General features: G+C 43.0%; 1 protein-coding gene across 1 annotated transcript in view; it reads right to left on the bottom strand.

Moving 5' to 3' along the window:
• MCM3AP (minichromosome maintenance complex component 3 associated protein) overlaps positions 1-20,752 on the bottom strand; it is a 53,336-nt gene extending 32,584 nt beyond the window's left edge. Inside the window, exons 1-10 of the mRNA XM_081015444.1 lie at positions 20,609-20,752; positions 17,707-18,965; positions 10,919-11,142; positions 9,433-9,511; positions 7,395-7,542; positions 6,228-6,424; positions 4,662-4,801; positions 3,927-4,124; positions 2,094-2,362; positions 426-588 (exon numbers count right to left, since the gene is read on the bottom strand). Of these exons, the coding sequence (XP_080871570.1) occupies positions 426-588; positions 2,094-2,362; positions 3,927-4,124; positions 4,662-4,801; positions 6,228-6,424; positions 7,395-7,542; positions 9,433-9,511; positions 10,919-11,142; positions 17,707-18,883 (2,595 nt within the window). The 5' untranslated portion in view covers positions 18,884-18,965; positions 20,609-20,752. The remainder of the gene's footprint in view (positions 1-425; positions 589-2,093; positions 2,363-3,926; positions 4,125-4,661; positions 4,802-6,227; positions 6,425-7,394; positions 7,543-9,432; positions 9,512-10,918; positions 11,143-17,706; positions 18,966-20,608) is intronic.
• Between the last annotated feature and the right edge of the window lie 1,513 nt (positions 20,753-22,265).

The raw sequence follows: 22,265 nt of genomic DNA on the forward strand, positions 1-22,265 counted from the left end.
GGTTTGCCTGCTGTCCTGGCAGAAAAAACCCTCAAAGTAAATCAAATTTCCATTCTTGGCCAGCAGGGTAAGGGAACAAATTCACTGTTATCACCTGTTGCAGAATCTTCTGGCCAAAGGCCTCAACAATGCAAGATTGTCAGTTTTACAGCAAAGGGGCAGCCAAGGCGTCCTCAAGCGCTCAGAGTCATGGAAGTGGCCCCCTCTCACACACCCGGGGAAGCCTGGGTCTTGGAATTGTACCCCAAAGTGATACATTCTGTGACTTACAAGCCTAACACCATACTACCTTGGGTATTTGCAATGTTAAAACAAAAACAAAAAACCACCAAACACCCACTGACAACATATTTTAGGATGATAAGAAATGCAAAATATGGGTTTTCCCTTCCTCAGTATTTTCTTAGTTAAATGCCATTTCTTACCTGGCTGAAGTAGCAGTGTAACAAGCATGCATTCAGGTAAGAAGCTGTTTGCACAAGTTTGAAAAACCTTACAAAGTTATTGCTGTTCAAAGCCGCAAAGGCTTGAACTGCAAATCTAACTTCAGAGGAGTTTCGGACATCTGGACGAAACTGTTGCACTTCTCTGTTGAGACAAAGAGGGACACGATTTTCTTACTTTACTGCTAATGATGGAAGCTACCTCTGTTGAACACAAAAATGAATAGTATCATGCATTTAAATTGAAGACCCCCTTGCTGCAGATGAAGTATTCAAACATTTATTTCAACATCTATGTATCTGAAAAAAACTACTTACTTATATTATTAATTTTAACTAATACTAGAGGTAGCCAAACCAATGCAGTCCATTTAATCAGAAGCATGAAGAGATATCCTTGGTTGGGACAGGAGCACACATAGGAATCAAGAGAATAATTGTTAATCTCGTAGCCAAGAGGGATTGAGGTGCAAGGGCTTCTCTCAGCCTTTTGGTCACATGGTTTAGTATTCTCTTTTTATTCTATATCCATCTAAGGAAGTGGGCTGAAACTGATGAAGGCATATATTTTAATGCATCTGTCAATCTTTAAGGAAGTTCAGGAGTCAAAATACATTATGTTTTGTTCTGCTTTTTGCACGTCTTTGCAGAGCATATCCTTGCCAAAGTCTAGCTGCAGGTTTGTGAACATGGATCTGACTTTACTTCTAAATCTGATTTATTCGAATGAACTGAAAGCAAAATCCTTGATTCTTCCAAGAAGGAAGAATATCAGTGCCACTGTGTTTAGAGCACACTGAACAAGAGGCTCAAGATGTGAGGATCAAGAACAGCTATTTAGAGAGAAGCCAAGCACAAAAACAGGTAAGCTGGAGGGGAGGAGGTTGTCCTTGTCTTTTTAAGCATTGAAAGAAATAATGCTGACAGAGATTTTTCTTCAAATGCATCATGAACCTGACCTGATCACTTATAAAGCTCTCTTTCTTTTTTGCCATTGCAGTTTTCAGGGATGGGGTGCTTGCCTAGGCAAAGGTTTTTCCTTTTGGGGGTGGGGAGCCTAACATGAGCGCTCCCAAGGGCATGAGGCACTCTGGCACAGTTCCCCAGACAGCTGTATACCTCAGGAAACATGGCAAATGAAAATCTTTCAGCCACTTGTAAATATGCAAGCAAATGCCCAATTCCTGAAAACTTCAATGGCACATGCAGCACACACAGCTAGACAATCAGGAGATGGAAGAGGAACTGGCTGCTTTGGAAGGGGGTTACAGAAAGAGACAACAGGTAGTGTCTCAATCCACCCATGGCTCTGCTCTGATTGGCTTTTATTGTTGGTCAGTAGCCCTTTAGAGGAAAAGGGTTCCCCATTCCTGTCAGAGGCAGACCATAATTCATTGTTAACACTTGACTAGAAACAATATACTTGCATAGGACAAAAAGTAAAATAACTGGTGGATAGTTGGCTCTGGACAAATATTAGATTGGGTGGGCTTAGCTATTTTCCAACTTCAATTTTACAGAATTATCACAGAATGATAGTCTTACACCTTAACAGTGAGTACTTCACGTTCCTTTGCATTTATATACCAATTCTACAAATAATGGCAAGGGAAGAGGTGAAATCAATCCTGTAACCATTTTAAGACTTACCTGAGAATATCCCCCTTGTTGAGATTCAGGAGAACATTATATCCTCTGAATTCTGCTTCACTCTTGCAGTAAATACCCTTGATTGCAAGGTCCTGATACATTTCCTTCAGGCTCTGGAGGCATTTAGTCATGTTCTCATTGTTGATTTTGGCATCAAAAGAAGACATTGGCTCTTCACATAAATGGTGGGAACAGTGGATATGAAAACGGGTACATTTCTCCATCAAGGAAACAGTTACAGGGCAGCAGAGATGTTGTTGGGTTATATCCTGGCAAAATGTAAGAGCACAAGAACTCAGATATTCAATTCTACTTATATGCTTCATGTTGCACCTTTTAAAGACTGCACAAGTCTCAAAGCCAAGACAATGCTTTGTCATATACAGCTATGTGTAGACATCCTGGCACAACTGCTAAGATCCTAGACCAAAACTCTTGAGAGTTTATGAGGCTAGGTGGCATACCCTAGAGCAGTCTTTCTCAACCTTGGGTCCCTAGAAGCTATTGAACTATAGCTTCCATCGTTCCTAGCCAGCATGGCCAGTGGCCAGAGAAGATGGGAGTTGTGGTTCAAGAACATCTGGGGACCCAAGATTGAGAAAGGCTGCCCTAGAGAGCCCACCTTATTTTAATCTGGTGACAGAAGTTTAGAAGCATCAGGTCATACATGACGGGGGGCGGGGAGAAGAAGCATAAAGGAAACAAGTGGAAGCAGCATGGATGTGATGAACAAAATAAAAGATGTAATGAATAAAATACAAGAAAATGAGACCTCAATATTCTCTGCAAGGAAGGCAAAATGAGTCCCACTGGGAGACATATGCTGGAAAGGTGGAGGGGAAACTCTATAATGGGAATACACAGCATGCAAGATAGCAGAGTTAAGCATATGAAAGATACTATATTTGGGGGTTTTATTTGTTTGTAGTCCATTTATGAGTCACCTACTAAGAATTCTCTCTAGGCAACACCAAGTAAGACAAAATAAAAATGCACATGGTTTTACTGAGTTTTATTGACTCAATAAACCCAATCCACCAGTAGCACAACAAAATTCAGCCACAAAATCTAATACAGACAGGCTCAAATCAAAACCCCAACAATCAATCCAAGAAAATTCAGGCTAAAACGGGCCAAGTTACCATTATTTTGCAGAGGCGAAAATAAAACATAAACAATGCTAATGGATAGAGTTATTAAGAGGCCTGGTGCTGAAATGTCATTACTGGAGGCACAAGGCAAGCTTCTCTAGATTGAGAGGAGGAAACTTTGTATTTCAGCCTCACTAAGTCCAAGAGGGAAAATGCAGGAGGCTATTATTGTAAGCCCTCTAAGAATTTACATACTTTTGTGGCTTCATTTTGCTCCTACAGGTGTTTGTGCTGGTTCTATTTGTTTCATTCCATACCATACCATTTATGACATGGCCACAGAACCATCTAAAACTCTAACGAACTTAAGTGCTACAAATTTAGTAACTAACTGTTGGAAACATGCCAAAGATACAAATATATTCTTTAAATAAACAAAGCTGCTTGCCTGGGATGTGCTACCCACACTGCTACCATCATGAGATAAAAAAAAGAAGCACAACGAATGATCTGAAGATCCTCTGCCTGCAATTCAATTCTGTGCATATGAAAGAGCAGCCCTTTAAACCCTGTACCCTCCTAGCCACCCAAGTCTTTCACCCTCCACCCAAAGTGAAATATGAAACAGCACCCCGTTGGCAACTTCAGGATTCCTTTTTCATTCACAGATGTCTAATCAATAATTTGGATGAGTCTAGCTTGCATCCTGTCAAATCTAAGGGCTTCATCCCAAAGTGGTTACCTTCCTTATTCCACGAGTTCTATCCCATACAAAATCGTACCACTCCCGGTAGTTTCCTTCTCCTTTATCCATAATTTGCGTCACTAAGTAGTCCATGGTCATACTCAACACCTCTGAAGGCCTCAGTTCATGTGGTAAAGGTTCCTCCTGGTCTGCTGAAGACCTGCTGTACTCCTTTATTGCTGCTGCATGGTCAACCTCAGAGAGAAAACAAAATAAATTCTTAAGGATGACAACAATAACAACAGCAGCAGCAGCAACACCTCTGCAGGCATGGTCCATGTGCCAGGCAAGATGAGACTGAAAAATATTTTTGCCATTGTTTAAATCTTTTTAACCAATCACTCTCAATCTTCACTAAGGAAGTTAAATGACTTCTGTCAATATTTTCAGGTAACATGAAACCAAAGGTTTGTTAAACTTAACTATGGCTGGTTTGCACCACTTTACTTATATCCATCTGGGAATACATGCAGAAAGCACAGGATACAAGCCGCCGCTATGGGACTGATCAGGCCAATTTTCCCTCCCTCATTTTTCACCTCCAATCAACAGTCCTTAGCTTCCATGCTCTTCTAGGCCTCAATCCAAGTTAGGCTGATTAGGGGGGGGAGGTGTAATTTACAAAGTTTTATTTCCGTAAGTATGGAACTATAATAAATAAGTGGCCAAGTTGTTCTCGGTATTGGCCTTGGTAGCAGTACCTTAATACAAAAAGTGTTTGTTCAATACTACCTTGTCAGTTCCTGGGACCACTTCAAAGATACTAAGCTGGTTCCTCGTCTCTCTCATATAACGCTCTTTTTCTGGACACATGTCTGGGCATGTGCCAACGAATGTTTTAGCTTTGCCAAGATCTATTTGTTTTACTCGAGCTTAAAAAGAAAGAAATCAAAGTTTCAATAGTCTGCCCCGGGGGGATCTCCTGCATTTATCATGAAAAAATGTTAACTTGGTACAAATGATCATCTAACTGTGGAGGGGGGGGGAATCCTTTTTATAGAGTTTCTAAGAATGAACCAGCCTTTATAACGGCCAGGATCTAGCTATGTTTTCCTCTTTTAAAGTGACACTCCATTTACATGCACAGGGAACCCTCTGGGAGACCCTTCTCTATGATAATGTTGTGGGATGGAAAACTTTCTCCCACCAAAAGTTTTCCCATGGAAAATTTTCCATTTCAAAAAAACACATTATTTTACCAAACAAATTAATAATATACTTGAGCAGAATGCAGGTGATCTGCACAGCTTCAATACTGTAAGGAGCAAGCTTGTTTTCTCCTGCTCTGGTGGGTAGGACTCGAACCAATGGCTTCAAGTTACAAGAAAGGAGATTCCAACTCAAAATCAGGAAAAACTTTCTGACAGTAAGAGCTGTTGAACATGGAACCGACTCCCTGGGTAGGTTGTGGACTCTCCTTCCTTGGAGGCTCTTAAGCAGAGGTTGGATGGTCATCTGTCACAGCTGCTTCAGCTGAGACTGTAGCCTTCTTCCAGTATTCCATTCACCTGAGGTGGAGCAGATTTGTCACTACTGACTGCACCCCCACCTACCAGGCATAACTGTTCCAGGCATAAGACTTCCAGGTCACCACAGACCAAGGAGGCCGACTCCCTTGATTGGGAGAAACTCCTTATGGGCATTTAGTTGTAAGCACAGAGAGCCTTCTCACCTTGTTGAACATGCGGAGAATGGGGACACGGACACACACACACACACCTTCCACATGCTGAAGGAATGTATGGAGAGAACATGAGGAAAGGGTTTATAGGAAATTGCTAAATATCTTTGGGCGTTCTAATTTAGGCTACAACCCTAACCCCATTTACATGGGAGTAAGTCCCATTATATTCAATAGGGCATGTTTCTGAGTACGCATGGTTAGGATTGTGTTGTTACTATGTTAACAGTTTTCAGTATCTTCATTTTTTTGCTCCCCACCCCAAAGGAAATATTTTAGTTCGATACCTTCAGTCTTCGGGGAAAATTGATATTTATACAGCATGTAAGACTAACATGGAGTACTTCTTTAATATTGTTAACTAATTAGTCAGTTAAATTATATTAGTCAACTAACTGATTTGTCAATTAAATCCTAAATATGATCCCAGGAGATTTAGATTATGTGCAGGCTGAATCAATTCAATGTTTTCCCGTACTCCCCCGATGACTGTTTTGTGGTGATATTTACACAGCTGTGTGATGCATTCACACCCACTCACATTGTGGATGTGAATCACCTGGACAGCCCTGTATGTATCCCAGACATTTTTTCAATCCAAATTCATAAACTCTTACCTTGCCGCATGATTTTATCTCTCTGGTCTAGAACACGATATTTGTCCTCAGAGGTCTCAGCCACTAGGCCCACAAGGCTGCTAAGAGAGGATGCCGAGGCTTCAAAAATCTCTGGACCATGGCCTTCAGAACCCGAGTCAAAGGCATAGGCTTCAAACTGCAGAGACTTTTTAAGGCCTTGCTTCTTAGCTGGAGAACTATAACCAAAAGAAGGACATTTTAAAACAAGTTCACATTCCTCAACTGAGTGGAAAGGAAGGAGCTAGGCAGGACTCAGGACGCACAGAAGTCTCCAGTTCCCCATAACAGCCTGACATGTTGAGCATGTAAACTGCACGGAACACAAGGGTATGGGGCATGGAACTGGATCTGGCTGGCAGACCAGATCTTCAGATCCTAATCCTTTCACAGGCCACCTTTGATTGGGAGGGCAACACCACCCACCTGTCGCTTGACATTATGATGACATGAGGCCAAAGTTCAAAGGGGATTTGCTGTAAGCGACAGTTACAGCAACCTCCTTTGAAGGTGTGCTCCCAGCACCAGTCAGTTGACTCGTGCCTGGACCATGTCTTCCAAGAGGCTTGCTCTGTTTCCAACAACTCTGAAAATGAGGTGATTTGAATGCAAGCCTTTTCCAAATGGAACAGGCAAGCTCAGTGCTAACAGGAGACTTCACTTGCAAAGGAACAGGTCAGGTGTGTGGCAGGTGGATGTGGTTTGTGGGGAACGGCCTCATGGGTCAACCTGGAACCCATGTTGACTGTCACATCCTTTGTTTTGTTATGTCCTTTGCTGATCCTTCTGCCTGCAGTGGACCACATCAAGTGCAATGACTTCAATGACACCATTCTAAAATCTACTCTACATGAATTGCCCTTATATTCAAACTGCCACTACATAACAGAACTAGATTTTCCTGTTTGAAACCTCTCTCTCTCTCTAAATCAGAGATGAAGAACCTGTGGCCCTCCTGATGCTGTGGGACTCCCAACTCCCATTATCCCAGAACACTGGTCATTTCAGCTGGGGCTGATGGGAGTTGTAGTCCAACAACCTCTGGAGGGCCACAGATTCCCTATTTCTGATCTAACAATAACAGTACTTACGACCGATGCATTACAGTACATTAATTTTTATAGAAAGACTCTACTGATGGACACATACCTTTTGTTTGACAAGTTTCCGCTACCAGTGGAACGGATTAAGGACTTGCTAAGTGGAGAATGCTGACGACTCAGTTGTTCACTGGCCTGCCTCCCTTCACTTTCGTCTGCCTTCTGCTCCTTAGAGGAATAGTCTTTCTTATTAGGACCTTTGCAAATCGAATGACATAGAAGACTAGAGATTAAACCAAGTGATCAAACATGGGAGCTTTTATTCATACGCAACCAATGAACCAACTCTTACTAGAAATAATACTAATACCCAGCCAGATGGGCGGCTTCCAACAAAATATTAAAATACAATAGTCCTTCAGATATTAAAAGCTTCCCTAAACGGGGTTGCCTTCAGATGTCTTCTAAAAGTCTGGAAGTTGTTTTATCCTTTGACATCTGGTGGGAGGCGTTCCACTTGGTGGGCGCCACTACCAGGAAGGCCCTCTGCCTGGTTCCCTGTAACTTCACTTCTCGCAGTAAGGGAACCGCCAGAAGGCCCTCGGGGGGTGGAGAAGCTCCTTCAGGTATACTGGGCCAAGGCCGTTTACGGCTTTAAAGGTCAGCACCAACACTTTGAATTGTGCTCGGAAATGTACTGGGAGCCAATGTAGATCTTTCAAGACCGGTGTTATGTGGTCTTGGCAGCCGCTCCCAGTCACTAGTCTAGCTGCCACATTTTGGATTAGTTGTAGTTTCCGGGTCACCTTCAAAGTAGCCCCACATAGTGTGCATTGCAGTAGTCCAAATGGGAGATAACTAGAGCATGCACCACTCTGGCAAGACAGTCTGTGCGCAGATAGGGTCTCAGCCTGCATACCAGATGGAGCTGGTAAACAGCTGCCCTGGACACAGAATTGACCTGCACCTCCATGGACAGCTGTGAGTCCAAAATGACTCCCAGGCTGCGCACCTGGTCATTCAAGGGCACAGTTACCCCACAGAGGACCAGGGAGTCCTCTACACCTGCCCGCCTCCTGTCCCCACAAAACAGTACTTCTGTCTTGTCAGGATTCAGCCTCAATCTGTTAGCCGCCATCCATCCTCCAACCATCTCGACACTCACACAGGACCTTCATCACCTTCACTTGTTCTGATTTGAAAGAGAGGTAGAGCTGGGTATCATCTGCATACTGATGGACACCCAGCCCAAACCCCGATGATCCCTCCCAGTGGCTTCATGTAGATGTTGAAAATCATGGGGGAGAGGACGGAACCCTGAGGCACCCCACAAGTGAGAGCCCAGGGGTCTGAACACTCATCCCCCAACACCACTTTCTGAACACAGACCAGGAGGAAGGAGCGGAACCACTGTATGACCGTGCCTCCAGGTCCCAACTCCTCTAGACGGTCCAGAAGGAAGTTATGGTAGATGGTATCAAAAGCCGCTAACACAGCCCTATTGATTTTAATGGCACTGAAGTGCATTGTACCACTTTGCTTCTGAAGCATTTTACTGATCAGTTTACTGGCATCTACCCAGTCACATCTAAGCCAAATATGGGGCACTCCTTTATACCATGCTTCTATCAGATTTTCACTTTTTTTCTGGATTCCCCCTTTGTCCCTTTTTATGAAACTTACACAGTTCTAAAAATGAGTTTCCATGGAATAAATTATAGTGGAAGGTTCATTTCTACCAAGCTGCTGGAGTGATCTTGCTGTGGCCACCCCCATCCCCATGACACACTTTGCACCCTAGCCATGGATGTGGCCTGGCCCTGTGGCTCCATAAAGTACTGCTGTGCCAGAGGCAGGGCTTGGATTTTCGTCTAATACATTAAAGCTCGGGGGGGGACGACCCTGAGAAAGCAGGATCCAAGCAAAACTCATCAACCAAAGTGAAAGGGCAGAAAGTTTGGGGAAACAAAAAGGCACTCAAAGAGAGCACCCCAAAAGGAGGGTGCCAGCCCGGAGCAGCCCCTCTCCATGGTGGCCTCTGCTGTGCTTCAGAGCAGTATAATGCATGACTGCAGAGGACCCTCCCTCTGAAACATAAACCCAACCCACTAGCAGGCATTTTACAAGTATACAATTAGGTAACTTACTTGCTTTCTTCTTGTGCCAAAAGGCCACTATTTCTTTATGTAACTCCTTTGCCTTCTTCTTAGCCAAAACTGCAGATGCCTGAAAAACAGTATTCAGTAGAAGGGCCAGTTGGGGTTAGAATGGTATATCACATACCTGATAACTTCGTCAACAAAACACTGCACCTACCGTGAGTGTCCCTTCTCTTTGGAGACAGGATAACAACTTTGTGAAGACCATTCCCCCATATAGGCTTTGGAGGCAGGGCTTACACAGAGCTTCCCACCTTCTTCTCTGGTAGGATCCACTCTCAGTGCGAGATAAATTATAGCTGACATGCCCACTTAAGAGAAAGCACTGCACCCAGTGGAGGGGCCAACTAAGCAGAAAAGCAATTAGAATAGCGCACAAGGAATAAAACATAGCCAAAAATCTGTAAAGGTGAACTGCAAATATGCAAGAAACCACCTCCTGTTAGAAGCAATAGACCCAACCATGACTGTGTGGAACAAATGTCCTCACAATGAACAGGAGGAACATTCACAAAAGGAACCTTCAGAGAACATTTTGAAGAAGAATGTTAAAAAGTTGCGTATTGCAATGGCCCTTTTAGAACAATATTATGTGTCCAGGCTATTCCTCAGGGTCCCTTCCAACTCTACAATTCTATAAGAACCATCTGTCCAAATGCCACTTCAATGACACAAAATGTGTCCATCTTGTATAAACCGAGGTTCACGTTGCCACTTTACCAAATATTATTTAGGAAGGCATTAGGAAAGCATGCTTCCCCTCATTAAGTGTGCAGTGTTACCTTTTTGAACCAGTTCCCACTGCATCTGATAAGTGATCCCAATGCATCCCTGAAACCAGTGTCCCACTGTGAACCTACTTGCCACCCTTAACAGATGGATAGTCAAGTGCCAAGACTCAGGAATGCATCCAATATAAATCCTCTGCATTCTATGCAAGGTGTGCAGTTTCTTGTCTCTAAGGTGCTGCGTCTGCAGAAATAACTAAATTCATTCTGAAACACTAGTATTGTCAAGGCTTTCCTGTCTTAATTTGTTGAAGATTACTGTTACTGTTCCCCAGGACTTTTCTATTGAGAAGGCTGCAATTTTTACTATGAATATATAGAGCAACAGACAATACTTGCCAATAAACAACTGCAGGAAACGTTTGAGCTGGTCATTCCCACAATATTTGCATCTCGTCATCACAGACCCTGAAATCCTACTGCTTTCAACAAGACTTGTGCCCTAAGTTAGAGTGCAGCTAACATTACCCTACTACCAACATTTTCCATATTATAAAGGTCTATCTGTCAACCCATGAATTTCCAGAACGAGAGGCTGTAGTGGGAATAATTCTAAATATCATCATCATCATCATGATTTATTATATTTGTTTCCCATGCTTCACCACATTAGCACATATCTGTACAAAAACTATTCATGTAAAAGCTTAACACTTCTGATTTTCTATTAATATTTAAGAACTCACATGATCAAAACAGTGTACAATAGCCAGCTTTTTGTTTACATTGGTACGGATCCGTTGGAATCGAATAAATTTCTTCAAGTGATTCTCAAGAACGTTTCTGTTATTTAGATGGTCCGGAATATTTTTGTACTGGATGACTGTAAGGTCACTTGATGACAAGCCTCCAAGGCTCTCTGTGCTCCCCCTGTTCTGATTTCGACGCAAAGGGTTGGAGATGGTAGACTCTTTAGGGGAGAAACAGCCTTTCATTATATCAAACATTAATGTAGATTTTTTTAAAAAGCATTTATTATTAAGTAGACACCACAGAATAATGAATGTAAAACAACAAACAAAACAGAGAAAAAATGGGCAACCTTCCAGGGATTGCCCACTTGCCCGTGATGAGCAGAGCCAGAGGAAGAGAAAAAGACAGATCATGGTAAACCAGGTTACTGTCCAACCATGTGAAAGTCGGAGGGAGGGGACTTCCGGGTTGGCGCCATCGGTAATGGCGGATTCCCTCTGACTTTCTGAGGGACCAGCTCCGCGGGATCGGGTCTGCACCGCTGCGGCGACGCGGGGACCCTCCAAAAGTCACAGGCGGGTGAAGCCTGTGAACGTGGGACTCGGCGGGCACCTTTTGCGCCCCCCCAATCTGCGAAGGAACCCATTTTTGGGCTCCGGAGCGAAACGGGGTGAGCGGCGCGGTGCTGAGAGTTGACTGCTTCTTCCGCGGAGTGAAGCCGCACAGCCGTTACCGGAGAGCGCTGACTTTTTCCTGGGACAATTCGACTTCAAAAGTAACTACCCGTGAGTAGGATAAAATTGGATTTAAAGGGAGAAAAACAATAATTCGGAACCGAAGCGGGGAGGTATAAACAGGAAGTCCGCCTTCCGTTTCTTGTAAACAGATCAAAGCAAAGAGACTGTAAGCGGAAACTTTGAAAGACGTTTGAAAAAAGGACGCAAATCCTAACATCAGAAAAGCGATCTCCCCTCCGGTTTGCAGGAGAGGAGGGGGGAAAGGTTTGAACTGTATTTATCTGCAAAAAAAGGAGGGAAAGGAAGCTAAAATCCACCGCTTAGAACCTGGGAACGGACTGCCTTGGGACAAGGAATGTCGTTCTGTGAAAAACACTATTGGCAAATAGAGTACTTTTGACAGCTAACTCTGCAATAGAGATACAGTGTTTCTGGACTTCTCCTGGTTTTAAAGTAACAGATTAAGTGCAATTGAAACTTTGCTTTTTTGTGAATTGGGGGATTTATAAAGATTATTTTTTTCTTAAAGTTGCAAGCTTTGACTGTTATTGTGTCCCCCTAGAGGAGGTTTGATATTGCTACAATAACAACTGGGCTAGGGGAATTTTCCATTTCAAAACAAATTCCAGCCGTGGGACTGACCTTGGACTTCTATGAGAGTGCTATGGCAGATGGAAGAGGAAAGTTAGAGTTGATTCAGGAAAAAACTACCAGGTCTGGCAGATCTTTCCGTACAGATACTGGGTCGCAGCGAAGAGCTTCAACATCTGGCCCTTCTGGACCATCTGGATTATCAGGGGCTGCACCCTTACAAGTTAAACCAAAAGGAATGTCGTCTGAAGACGTTTTAGCTCTGGCACTAGGAAAAATTAATGAATCTTTGGAAAATTTAAGTAAACAAGTAGCTGAAACAAATAAACAAGTAGCGGAAGCATCAGTTAAAATTGACCAAAATACTACAAGTATTAATAATTTGGGACAGAAGGTGAACACCAATACAGAGACTATTGAGAAATTGTTACAGGAATCTGCTTTGACCCGAAAGACAGCTGAAGAAGCAAAGGACATAGCAACTGCTACTCAAGAGAAGATACCACCGATATATAGGCAACTTGAGGACCACGGGTTGACGTTGTCCATGATTGAATTGAAGGAGAAACAAACGAATTTGAGAATCAGGGCTGTACCGGAACTTGAGAAAGATAACTTGACTGACTTTCTTACGCAGGAATTTGCAGATTTCTGGCAACAGGATTTGGGGAAGGAAGAATTTAAGATAGTGAACGCATTTAGGCTTGGAAGAGGAGGAAAGAAGAATATGGTGAGAGACTGTTTGACTACCCTTCGAACAAAAGAGGAGAGAGACAAAATCTTGAATCTGCACTTCCGAAAGACTTTGGAAATACATGAGTCAAGCGTGGAAATATTTAAGGACATCCCAAAACATCTTTTGGACTTAAGATCTAACTACAGAGACCTGGTTGCCCTGCTGAGAAGCAACAGAATCATCTTCAGGTGGGAATTTCCCCAAGGCCTGTCCTTTAAATATAAAGGAAGAAAGATAAAAATAAGATCAGTCGACAATAAAGATAGATTCTTGAAAGACCACGGAGAAGACTTACAGAAAGAAGTGGAATCTGGAGAAGAGCCAAAAGCACTGGAAAGAGGAATATTAGATATAGCAAATTTATCTTTTGGACTGTATGGTTCAGAGAAAGTGACACCACCGACAGAACAAGAACAAACACTTGGTGCAGTTGGAGGTAAAGCAAAGTAATAACATCATGGCTCTGCAACTATTAAGTTGGAATTGTAATGGCCTCAATTCCCCTCAGAAAAGGAAAAGTGTTTTTCATTTACTAAAAAAGGAACAATTGGACTTGATTTGCTTACAGGAAACACACGTGATAAGGCTACATAGGAAAGTTTTGATTAACAAGAGATTGGGACAGGAGTTTATTTCATCTGACAAAGTTAAAAGAAGAGGAGTAGTGATTTATGCAAAGGAGAGACTATCACCGAAATTCATTTTTAAAGACGATCAAGGAAGATTTGTGGCAATTGAAATTCAAGTTCAAGGAGAGAAATTTTTGATAGTAGGAGTTTATGCACCGAATGAGGGGAAATCTGAATTCTTTAAAAAGTTGCATGAGACCTTAATGGATTATTTGGATTACAATTTGATCTTGATGGGGGATATGAATGGAGTAGTATCTACAAATATGGATAAGGCACAAAGACAGGTAGTCACCAAGGATGGTAGACTACCGAAAACATTTTTTGAGATGACAGACAACTTGGACTTAGTCGACATTTGGAGAACAAAGAATCCCTTGAGAAGAGAGGGAACTTTCTTTTCTGAAGCCAAGATGACATGGACTAGAATCGACCAAATATAGGTAACTAGAGGAATGGCACCAAAGATAAAGAAAGTGGAAATTTGTCCAAAAACCTGCTCCGACCATAATGCTGTAAGGATGGAGATGAAACTAATATCAAATGGCTCCTTCAGATGGAGGATGAATGACACCTTATTTAGAGATGGAGATGTGATTAAGAAGGCCCAAAAAACTTTGAGAGACTATTTTGAGATAAATATGAACACTAATGTTGAAAAAAGGGTAATCTGGGACGCAAGCAAAGCGGTTATGAGAGGGTTCCTGATACAACAGAATGCAATAAAGAAGAGAAGCCAAAATGAGAAGAAAGATAAAATTTTGGAGAAAATAAAAGAAAGTGAGAAGAAATTGAGAGCAAAACCAAAGTCGCAGGAGATTTTGAGAGAAATAAAATTATATCAAGTACAATATATGGAAATAATGAATCAGGAAATAGAATGGAAAATTAAACAAATGAGACAAAAAACATTTGAATCAGCTAATAAATGTGGGAAATTGCTGGCTTGGCAAATGAAAAAAAGACAAAAATTAAATACTATTACAAATTTAGAAGTGGAAGGAAAGAACATACACAACCCTGCTGAGATTAGAAACTGCTTCCAGAGGTACTTTAAACAATTATATACACAAGGGCCACAGAAAGAAATGGATATAGATCGATTTTTGAAGATAAATGGATTACAAAAAATCTCTCAAGAAAGCAAATTAATGTTGAACTATAAAATATCTGAACAGGAAGTAGAAGGTGCCATTCAAAACATGCAACTAGGCAAATCTCCAGGACCGGATGGGCTGACTTCTAGATACTATAGATCCTTGAAAGAGTGGTTAGTACAACCTTTAAAGGAAGTCTGCAATTAAATATTGGAAGGGAAAAGGGCACCAGAGTCGTGGAAAGAAGCGTATATTACACTTATACCGAAAACAGAGACTGAAAAGACTCAGCTTAAGAACTACCGCCCCATATCATTACTTAATGTGGATTACAAAATTTTTGCAGATATTTTGGCCAAGAGATTGAAAAAAGTGTTGATGGAAGAGATTCATAAAGACCAAGCGGGCTTTCTCCCGGGAAGACACTTGTCTGACAATTTGAGGAATAAAATTAATATTTTGGAAAAATTAGAAGTGAACATAAATACTAAAGCAGTTTTGATATTTGTGGACGCGGAGAAAGCTTTTGATAATATCTCTTGGAGCTTTATGAAGAAGAACCTACAGGGGATGGGGGTAGGCCAAGGCTTTGAAAACGGTATAAGTGCAATTTATTCAGAACAAAAGGCTAAACTAATTGTAAATAATGTGGTGACGGAAGAATTTAAGATAGAAAAAGGGACACGACAAGGTTGCCCAATCTCCCCATTGCTTTTTATATCGGTCCTGGAGGTTTTGCTGAATATGATTAGAAGGGACCAGTTGGTTAAAGGTATACAAGTCGGAGCCAAACAGTACAAATTGAGAGCATTTGCAGATGACTTAGTATTGACGTTACAGGAGCCAGAATCTAGTACCAAAAGGGTTTTAGAACTGATTCAAGAATTTGGTCAGGTTGCAGGATTTAAACTGAATAAGTTAAAAACCAAGATTTTAGAGAAAAATTTAACACCGATTGGAGAGAGAGAGGTTTCAGAATGAGACAGGCTTAACAGTGGTTAAGAAAGTGAAATACTTGGGGATTAACATGACAGCAAAAAATGGGAATTTATTTAAAGACAACTATGAAAAATGCTGGGCTGAAGTGAAAAAAGATTTAGAAATTTGGTCAAATTTGAAGCTTTCACTGCTGGGTCGTATTGCTGCGATAAAAATGAATGTATTGCCTAGAATGTTGTTTTTGTTTCAAACATTGCAAATTGTGGACAAAATGGACTGTTTCAAGAAGTGGCAGAGAGATATTTCTAGATTTGTCTGGCAGGGCAAGAAGCCTAGAATAAAATTTAAAATACCAACAGATGCAAAGGAAAGAGGTGGATTTGCCCTGCCAGACCTTAAACTTTACTATGAATCAGCAACTTTTTGCTGGTTGAAAGAATGGCTGCTTCTTGAAAACACAGACATTTTGGATTTAGAAGGTTTTAATAATGTATTTGGATGGCATGCATATCTGTGGTATGATAAGATCAAAGCACATAAAGCATTTAAGAATCATATTGTCAGGAAAGCATTGTTTAATGTCTGGCTAAGATATAAGGATTTATTGGAAAATAAAACCCCAAGGTGGTTGTCACCGATGGAAGTGAAAGCATTGAAAAAGCTCAATATGGAGGCCAAATGGCCGAAATATTGGGAAATTCTGGAACAAGAGGGAGACAGATTGAAACTGCAGAGTTTTGAGAAACTAAAAGACAAAGTGCAAGATTGGCTTCATTATTATCAGATAATGGAGGCATATAATTCGGACAAGAAAATTGGTTTCCAGGTGGAAAAATCAAAATTAGAAACAGAACTGTTAGAACCTAAAAATAAGACTTTATCAAGGATGTATAACTTGCTGTTGAAATGGAATACTCAGGATGAAACGGTGAAATCTGCTATGATTAAATGGGCACAAGATGTTGGACATAACATAATGATGGCTGACTGGGAACAGTTATGGACCACAGGTATGAAGTTTACGGCATGTAATGCCTTAAGAGAGAATATTATGAAAATGATATACAGGTGGTACATGACTCCAGTCAAGCTTGCAAAAATCTACCATTTGCCCGATAACAAATGTTGGAAATGTAAAGAAACTGAAGGTACATTCTTCCACCTTTGGTGGACATGCCCAAGGATTAAGGCTTTCTGGGAGATGATCTACAATGAATTGAAAAAAGTATTTAAATATACCTTCTTGAAGAAACCAGAGGCCTTTCTCCTGGGCATAGTCAGCCAACTGGTGCCAAAGAAGGATAGAACTTTTTTTATGTATGCCACAACAGCAGCAAGAATACTCATTGCAAAGTATTGGAAGACACAAGATCTACCCACTCTGGAAGAATGGCAGATGAAGGTGATTGACTATATGGAACTGGTGGAAATGACTGGCAGAATCCGAGACCAGGGAGAAGAGTCGGTGGAAGAAGATTGGAAGAAATTTAAAGACTATTTACAGAAATATTGTAAAATTAATGAATGTTAGAATGATGTTGGATAGAAATTAAATGGTTTTTAGCTGAAATATTATAAGGGAATATGAAAAATGGATTACTAACAGGTAAAAATTTAATGTTACAATACTTTAAGATTAAAGATTAGGATAAACAAAGAGGGGAAGGATTTGCTGAACCAACAAACTGAACTGGAATACAAAAAAGGGAGGCGTGAGGAGGTCCGGGAAACAAGCTAATGAAAAATAAGTAATGGAAAGATTGACTTGTTTTTAACTATTTTTTTTGGTATTTTTTCTTTTTTCTATTTTTATTTTGTAATATTTTGAAAATCTTAATAAATATCTTATAAAAAAAAAAAGAAAGTCGGAGGGAGGGAGGACATATGTACGGACACAACCTCTCTGTCTTCTATGGAGGAAAGCAAAAGGCATCAACGCAGTCCAAAGACACATCCCAGCTGAGCAAAAGCATGTGGCATGTGTTTTAAATCAAAAGTGACTGCCATGTTCTCATTATACTAATTCTTGCTGGGGGTGGGGTTGATGCTTACCTTCCTTCAGTGCTGCCTTATTTTCTTCCTTTTTCTTTGTTGCTGATGACCTAACCATTGCAAAACTAGACTGAGTTCCCCCTGCCATACTCGTCTGCTCAATTTCTCCAGATTCTAGAGAAACTCTTTCCATTTTGGACTCCTTCTTATTGCTTTTCAGCATATCTTGCAATGTTCTGTTAAAGAGGCCACCTCCACGGGGCCGATTCAGCTTGACTGGGGGCTTAACGGAAGAATGTTCGCTCCTTGCCAGCAGCTCTGGCTCATCCACAGCATCATAATCATGTCTTCTTGGAGAAGGCTCCTGCTCTTCTTTCCTCTTTTTTCCCTTCCTAAGGATGGGAAGTGACTCACCTGAAGGTAGCAATTCTTCATGTTCTGGTTTGCTTATTTTAGTAACTTGACCCAAAGAGCCAACAGATGAGTTAGAAAAAGAGGTAAAACTACCAGGGTTTCCAAAGAGATTTATTGGCCTTTTTTTATCATCCTCTGTGATCTTGCTTGGTAAAGGACTACTGAATGAAGGCACTAAAGTATTACTGCTTGCTGGTTTTGAAAAGCTGATGCTTGTATTTACACTTGAACTGCTGCTCTCTTGAGAAATACCAAAGGGGGCTACGCTTCCAGATCCACTAGCACCTGGTAAGGAAAATGTGAATGGAGTTGGCGTTATCTGATTTGGCAGTTTCTCTTGTTCTGAACCAGTGCCAAAGATAGGCTGAAACAAAGCATTCTCAGGGGGTTTGAAGCTGAAATGTGGCCTCCCAAAACTACTGCCAGAAGTTTCTCCAGACGTAGCTCCAAAGCTAGAAGTATTCTGAGAACCCCCAAGATTCGTAGGTGGATTAAAATTGAATCCTTGCTTGCCAGCAATGGAAGAGCTAGTTGGCAGAGAAGTCACAAAGGAAGTTGTTTGTCCAAGGGAAAAAGGCTGGGTAAATCCTGGGGGTTGCCCAAATCCTAAACCTTGCCCTGAAGGTTGCAGTCCTGAAGTTATGGTGAAGTCAGAGTGGGGTGCAAACCCTGGATTCTTTAACAGTCCACCACTGTTCTGCCCAAAGACAGGAAGCTGACTGAACTGGAATGGTGGCTGAACTGGAAATATTCCTGCTGAAGTGCCAGGTGGAGTCTGGAAAACTCCAGGTGGCTGTCCACTAAATGGTGTATTGGGATTCATCTTCACAACCAGCCATCTACGCAATAGATTCTCCCACCTAGAATGTGGTAGCTTTCAACTCCTAACCCATTGTTCTCATAATCTGCAAAACAAAATAAGTAGGACATATTGTAATATCAATACAATTCTTTTAATTAAGAAATTGTTTCAGGAAAATGTAAACATTTCACATATGCTCTAGCAACACATTAGCTACATCTGGTGTTGAATCATATTATTAAGGACCTATCATAAATACATTTAATCACAATATGAGAACCTATTCTATTAATAGCCTTTTCATTAAAACAGCTTTTCTCATAAGCTCTTGATCAAGAGATCCCATTGAAAATGTCAGTACCAGTTCTCTCATCATCAAGACCAGTTTGAGCATGACATAAATTATAAATAAATTACACATATTTAAACACCTTAGCCTAAATAATTTGTAGATTTACTGAAGGTCCTGTTTTATTACTAACAGCGAAAGCTTTCTCCCTGCGTGAAGCGCAGCCCGCTGCTGCTGTTGCAGGCTCCACCAGGAGAAAGCCGCCTGGTGCGGAGCCCACCCCCTTCTGCTTCGGAAGCAGCAGCAGCAGCGGGCGGCGGGCTCTGCTCCGCGCAGGGCGGCTTTCTCCTGGCACGGAGCTGCCCAGCGTATTACGTGACTGGGCTTATAAAACGAACCCCCAAATTGCAGTTGCCAATTTGGGGGGGTCGTCTAATACGCCCAGTCGCCTAATACACCGGAATCTACGGTAGTCATATGCGGCACTGCTGTCTGAAGCGACAAGGGTGCAAGCCAGCCTTCCCCAATCTGGTGCCCTCCAAACATTTTGGATTACAGTGCACACCAGGAAACTTGTTGTTTGCTTTATTTATACGCTGCTGTGTTTTATATTAATAGTGTTTACAATGGTTTCTCCCATTGTAATTACTGTGAGCTACTTTGAGCCTCCAGTTGTTGCTGGAAAAGCGGAATAGAAATATTGAGTCAAATAAAATAAAAAATGGAAGGGCTGATACCATGCTGTTTTTGTTGTAATTATCCACGTTTTTAGCCCACCGCAGTCTTGGATGACAGCTAGAAAAAGATCCCATAGGCAGGTAGACTTTGCATTTGTGGTCAACCTCAGGCATCACTCCTTATCGGTTAGCCTACCCCTTACATAGAGATGAAGGAGATTGCTTTCGGGCCCTTTATTTGCATATGTAACGGTAAATACCTTTGTAACTCAATGCATTGGCTGCAAAACGAATCAGGAAAAAGGCGTTAGATAAAATAGCTTGTACATTATTTTGGTGATTTGGGGGTTTAATCCGAAATCAAGCTAGATTTACTCTTGCTTGTGTCTGTTATCTTCCTTCTCTTTCATCTTGGATGTTGGCTCATATCCTCTGCTTTATCTTATGAATACTACTGCTACAAGTCTGTCATGGCCTTTGGCCAGTACAATACACTTAGGAACTTATGGACATGTTTTTTATGCAGTTCCAACTCTGTCCTTCCAACCCCCCCCCCGCCAATGATCGTGTTGTTTTTGTCCCCCCCCCCCCCCATGTTTTTAGCTGCCCTTTTTCCTATCCGTAAGCCGCCTTGGGTCCCTGTCAAGGGAAAAGGCGGGCTGCAAACCAGCACATCCGAATTAGGCCGCCCGCCATAACAGCCCCACCCCCCGCCCCGGCCTCGAACTGTCGCGGGAAGCGGGCAGGAAGGGCGCCGGGGGCAGAGCCACTTCTCCTCACCCGCCGCCGCCGCCGCGGAGAGCCGCCTCGGGGCCGCGGAAGCGCCTCTGCCCCGCTGGGCGCCCACGAGCGTCGCGTCACGAGAGAGGCTTCGGCGACGCTCCCAGAACGACGGGCTCCCTCAGGCAGCAGCTTCCGCCTCTTCAGGGCAGGAGACGGAAGTGACGTTTCGCTCCCGGCAACCGGGCCCCGCCTCCTCGTCTGGACGGGCTCGCGAAGCGGAGGCCGGCCCCGCCCCCCTCCCAAAGAGCATGCGCAGTAGGGAACGCTTTCGAGGCGGTGTTATTATCAGCATGGATACAACTGAACGGTGTAGGAATTTCATAAAGCAATACAAAAAGTGCAATACCTCTGCAGCGTCTCAGGGGCCGTGGAAGCCCGTCCAGCTGCTGGGATTTGCAGGCCGAGCCTATTATTGGCTTGCCTGTTTATTTCGTAACAAATTAGGCGCCGCTTAATTGCAAGGAAACATCGGGGCGGTTTGCAAAAAGATAAAACGGCAACATCGACGAAAAGAATCACGACCCTCCTTTTAAAATATGGCAAAGTTAAAATAGTGAGCCTGGGCGACGTTCACGTGGATTCAGATTTTGTCAAAAAGAGCAATGCGAAGGCGCCTGCGGGCGGGGCATCTCCAGAGGCAGGGAGTTCCGCAGCGCCCGCGATGCCCCTCGACCTCCGGTAGGCGGGAAGCCGCTGGCTGCTCCCTCCCCCGGGAGGACGGGGGCGCGGGGAGGGGGTCGCCGCCCTCGAAGGGCCCTGAAGGAGCCCTGGGCACCAGGGTCCTGCAGCGAGACCGGCCCAAGTGGCGCTGCTCCTGGAGACCCGCTGGAACGCCCTGCCTACGGATTGCCGGGCGGCGTGGGAGCAGTCTCCTCGGGGCAGAGGTCCCTCCGGTGCGCGTGAACCGCTTGCCCCAGCGCCCCGCTCTCCCCCAAGACCTCCTTGTTTAGACATGATGAAGCGTTCCATATTTTTATGCTGTATTGTTTTTAACACCTGATTAGATGCCGCCCAGAGTGGCTGGGGAAACTCAGCCAGATGGGCGGGGTATAAATAAAAAAATATTAGTATTATTATTATTATATGATCTAGTCTTTCCCGTTGTGCTTTTACTTTGGCAGGCCGTTAGAAGCACGGCTGGTAAATGTTTCGGTGCTTTTACTGTTTGTTTTGGTAAACCTTTGCTTCGAGGGTTTCCTCTCCCTACAAGCAAGCAACTCCTAAATTACATGGCATTGGTAATAAACGCATCCAAGCGGGACAGGGGGCGGGTGTCCTGCTTTAGAGCTACGGGGGCCAGTTGCAGGCCGGGTGGGCTTCTTGCAAGGGGGGCAATTGGAGGGGTCGCTTCGCCCTGGCACTGTAATAATAAGTTTTATTTATACCCCACCCTTCCCAGCCAAGACCGGGCTCAGGGCGGCTAACACCAGGTATTAAAACAATTGATTAAAATACAACATAAAAACAAGATTAAAATACAGTACATGGCATTGGTAATAAACGCATCCAAGCGGGGCAGGGGGCGGGTGTCCTGCTTTAGGGCTACGGGGGGCAGTTACAGGCCGGGTGGGCTTCTTGCAAGGGCGGCTAATCAGAGGGGTCGCTTCGCCCTGGCATCCAAGCGAGCGAGCCTCCGCCCCGAAGGTGTTGCAGG

Source organism: Podarcis pityusensis, assembly GCF_964106645.2.
Source record: "Podarcis pityusensis genome assembly, chromosome: 1".
Taxonomy (NCBI): Eukaryota; Metazoa; Chordata; class Lepidosauria; order Squamata; family Lacertidae; genus Podarcis; species Podarcis pityusensis.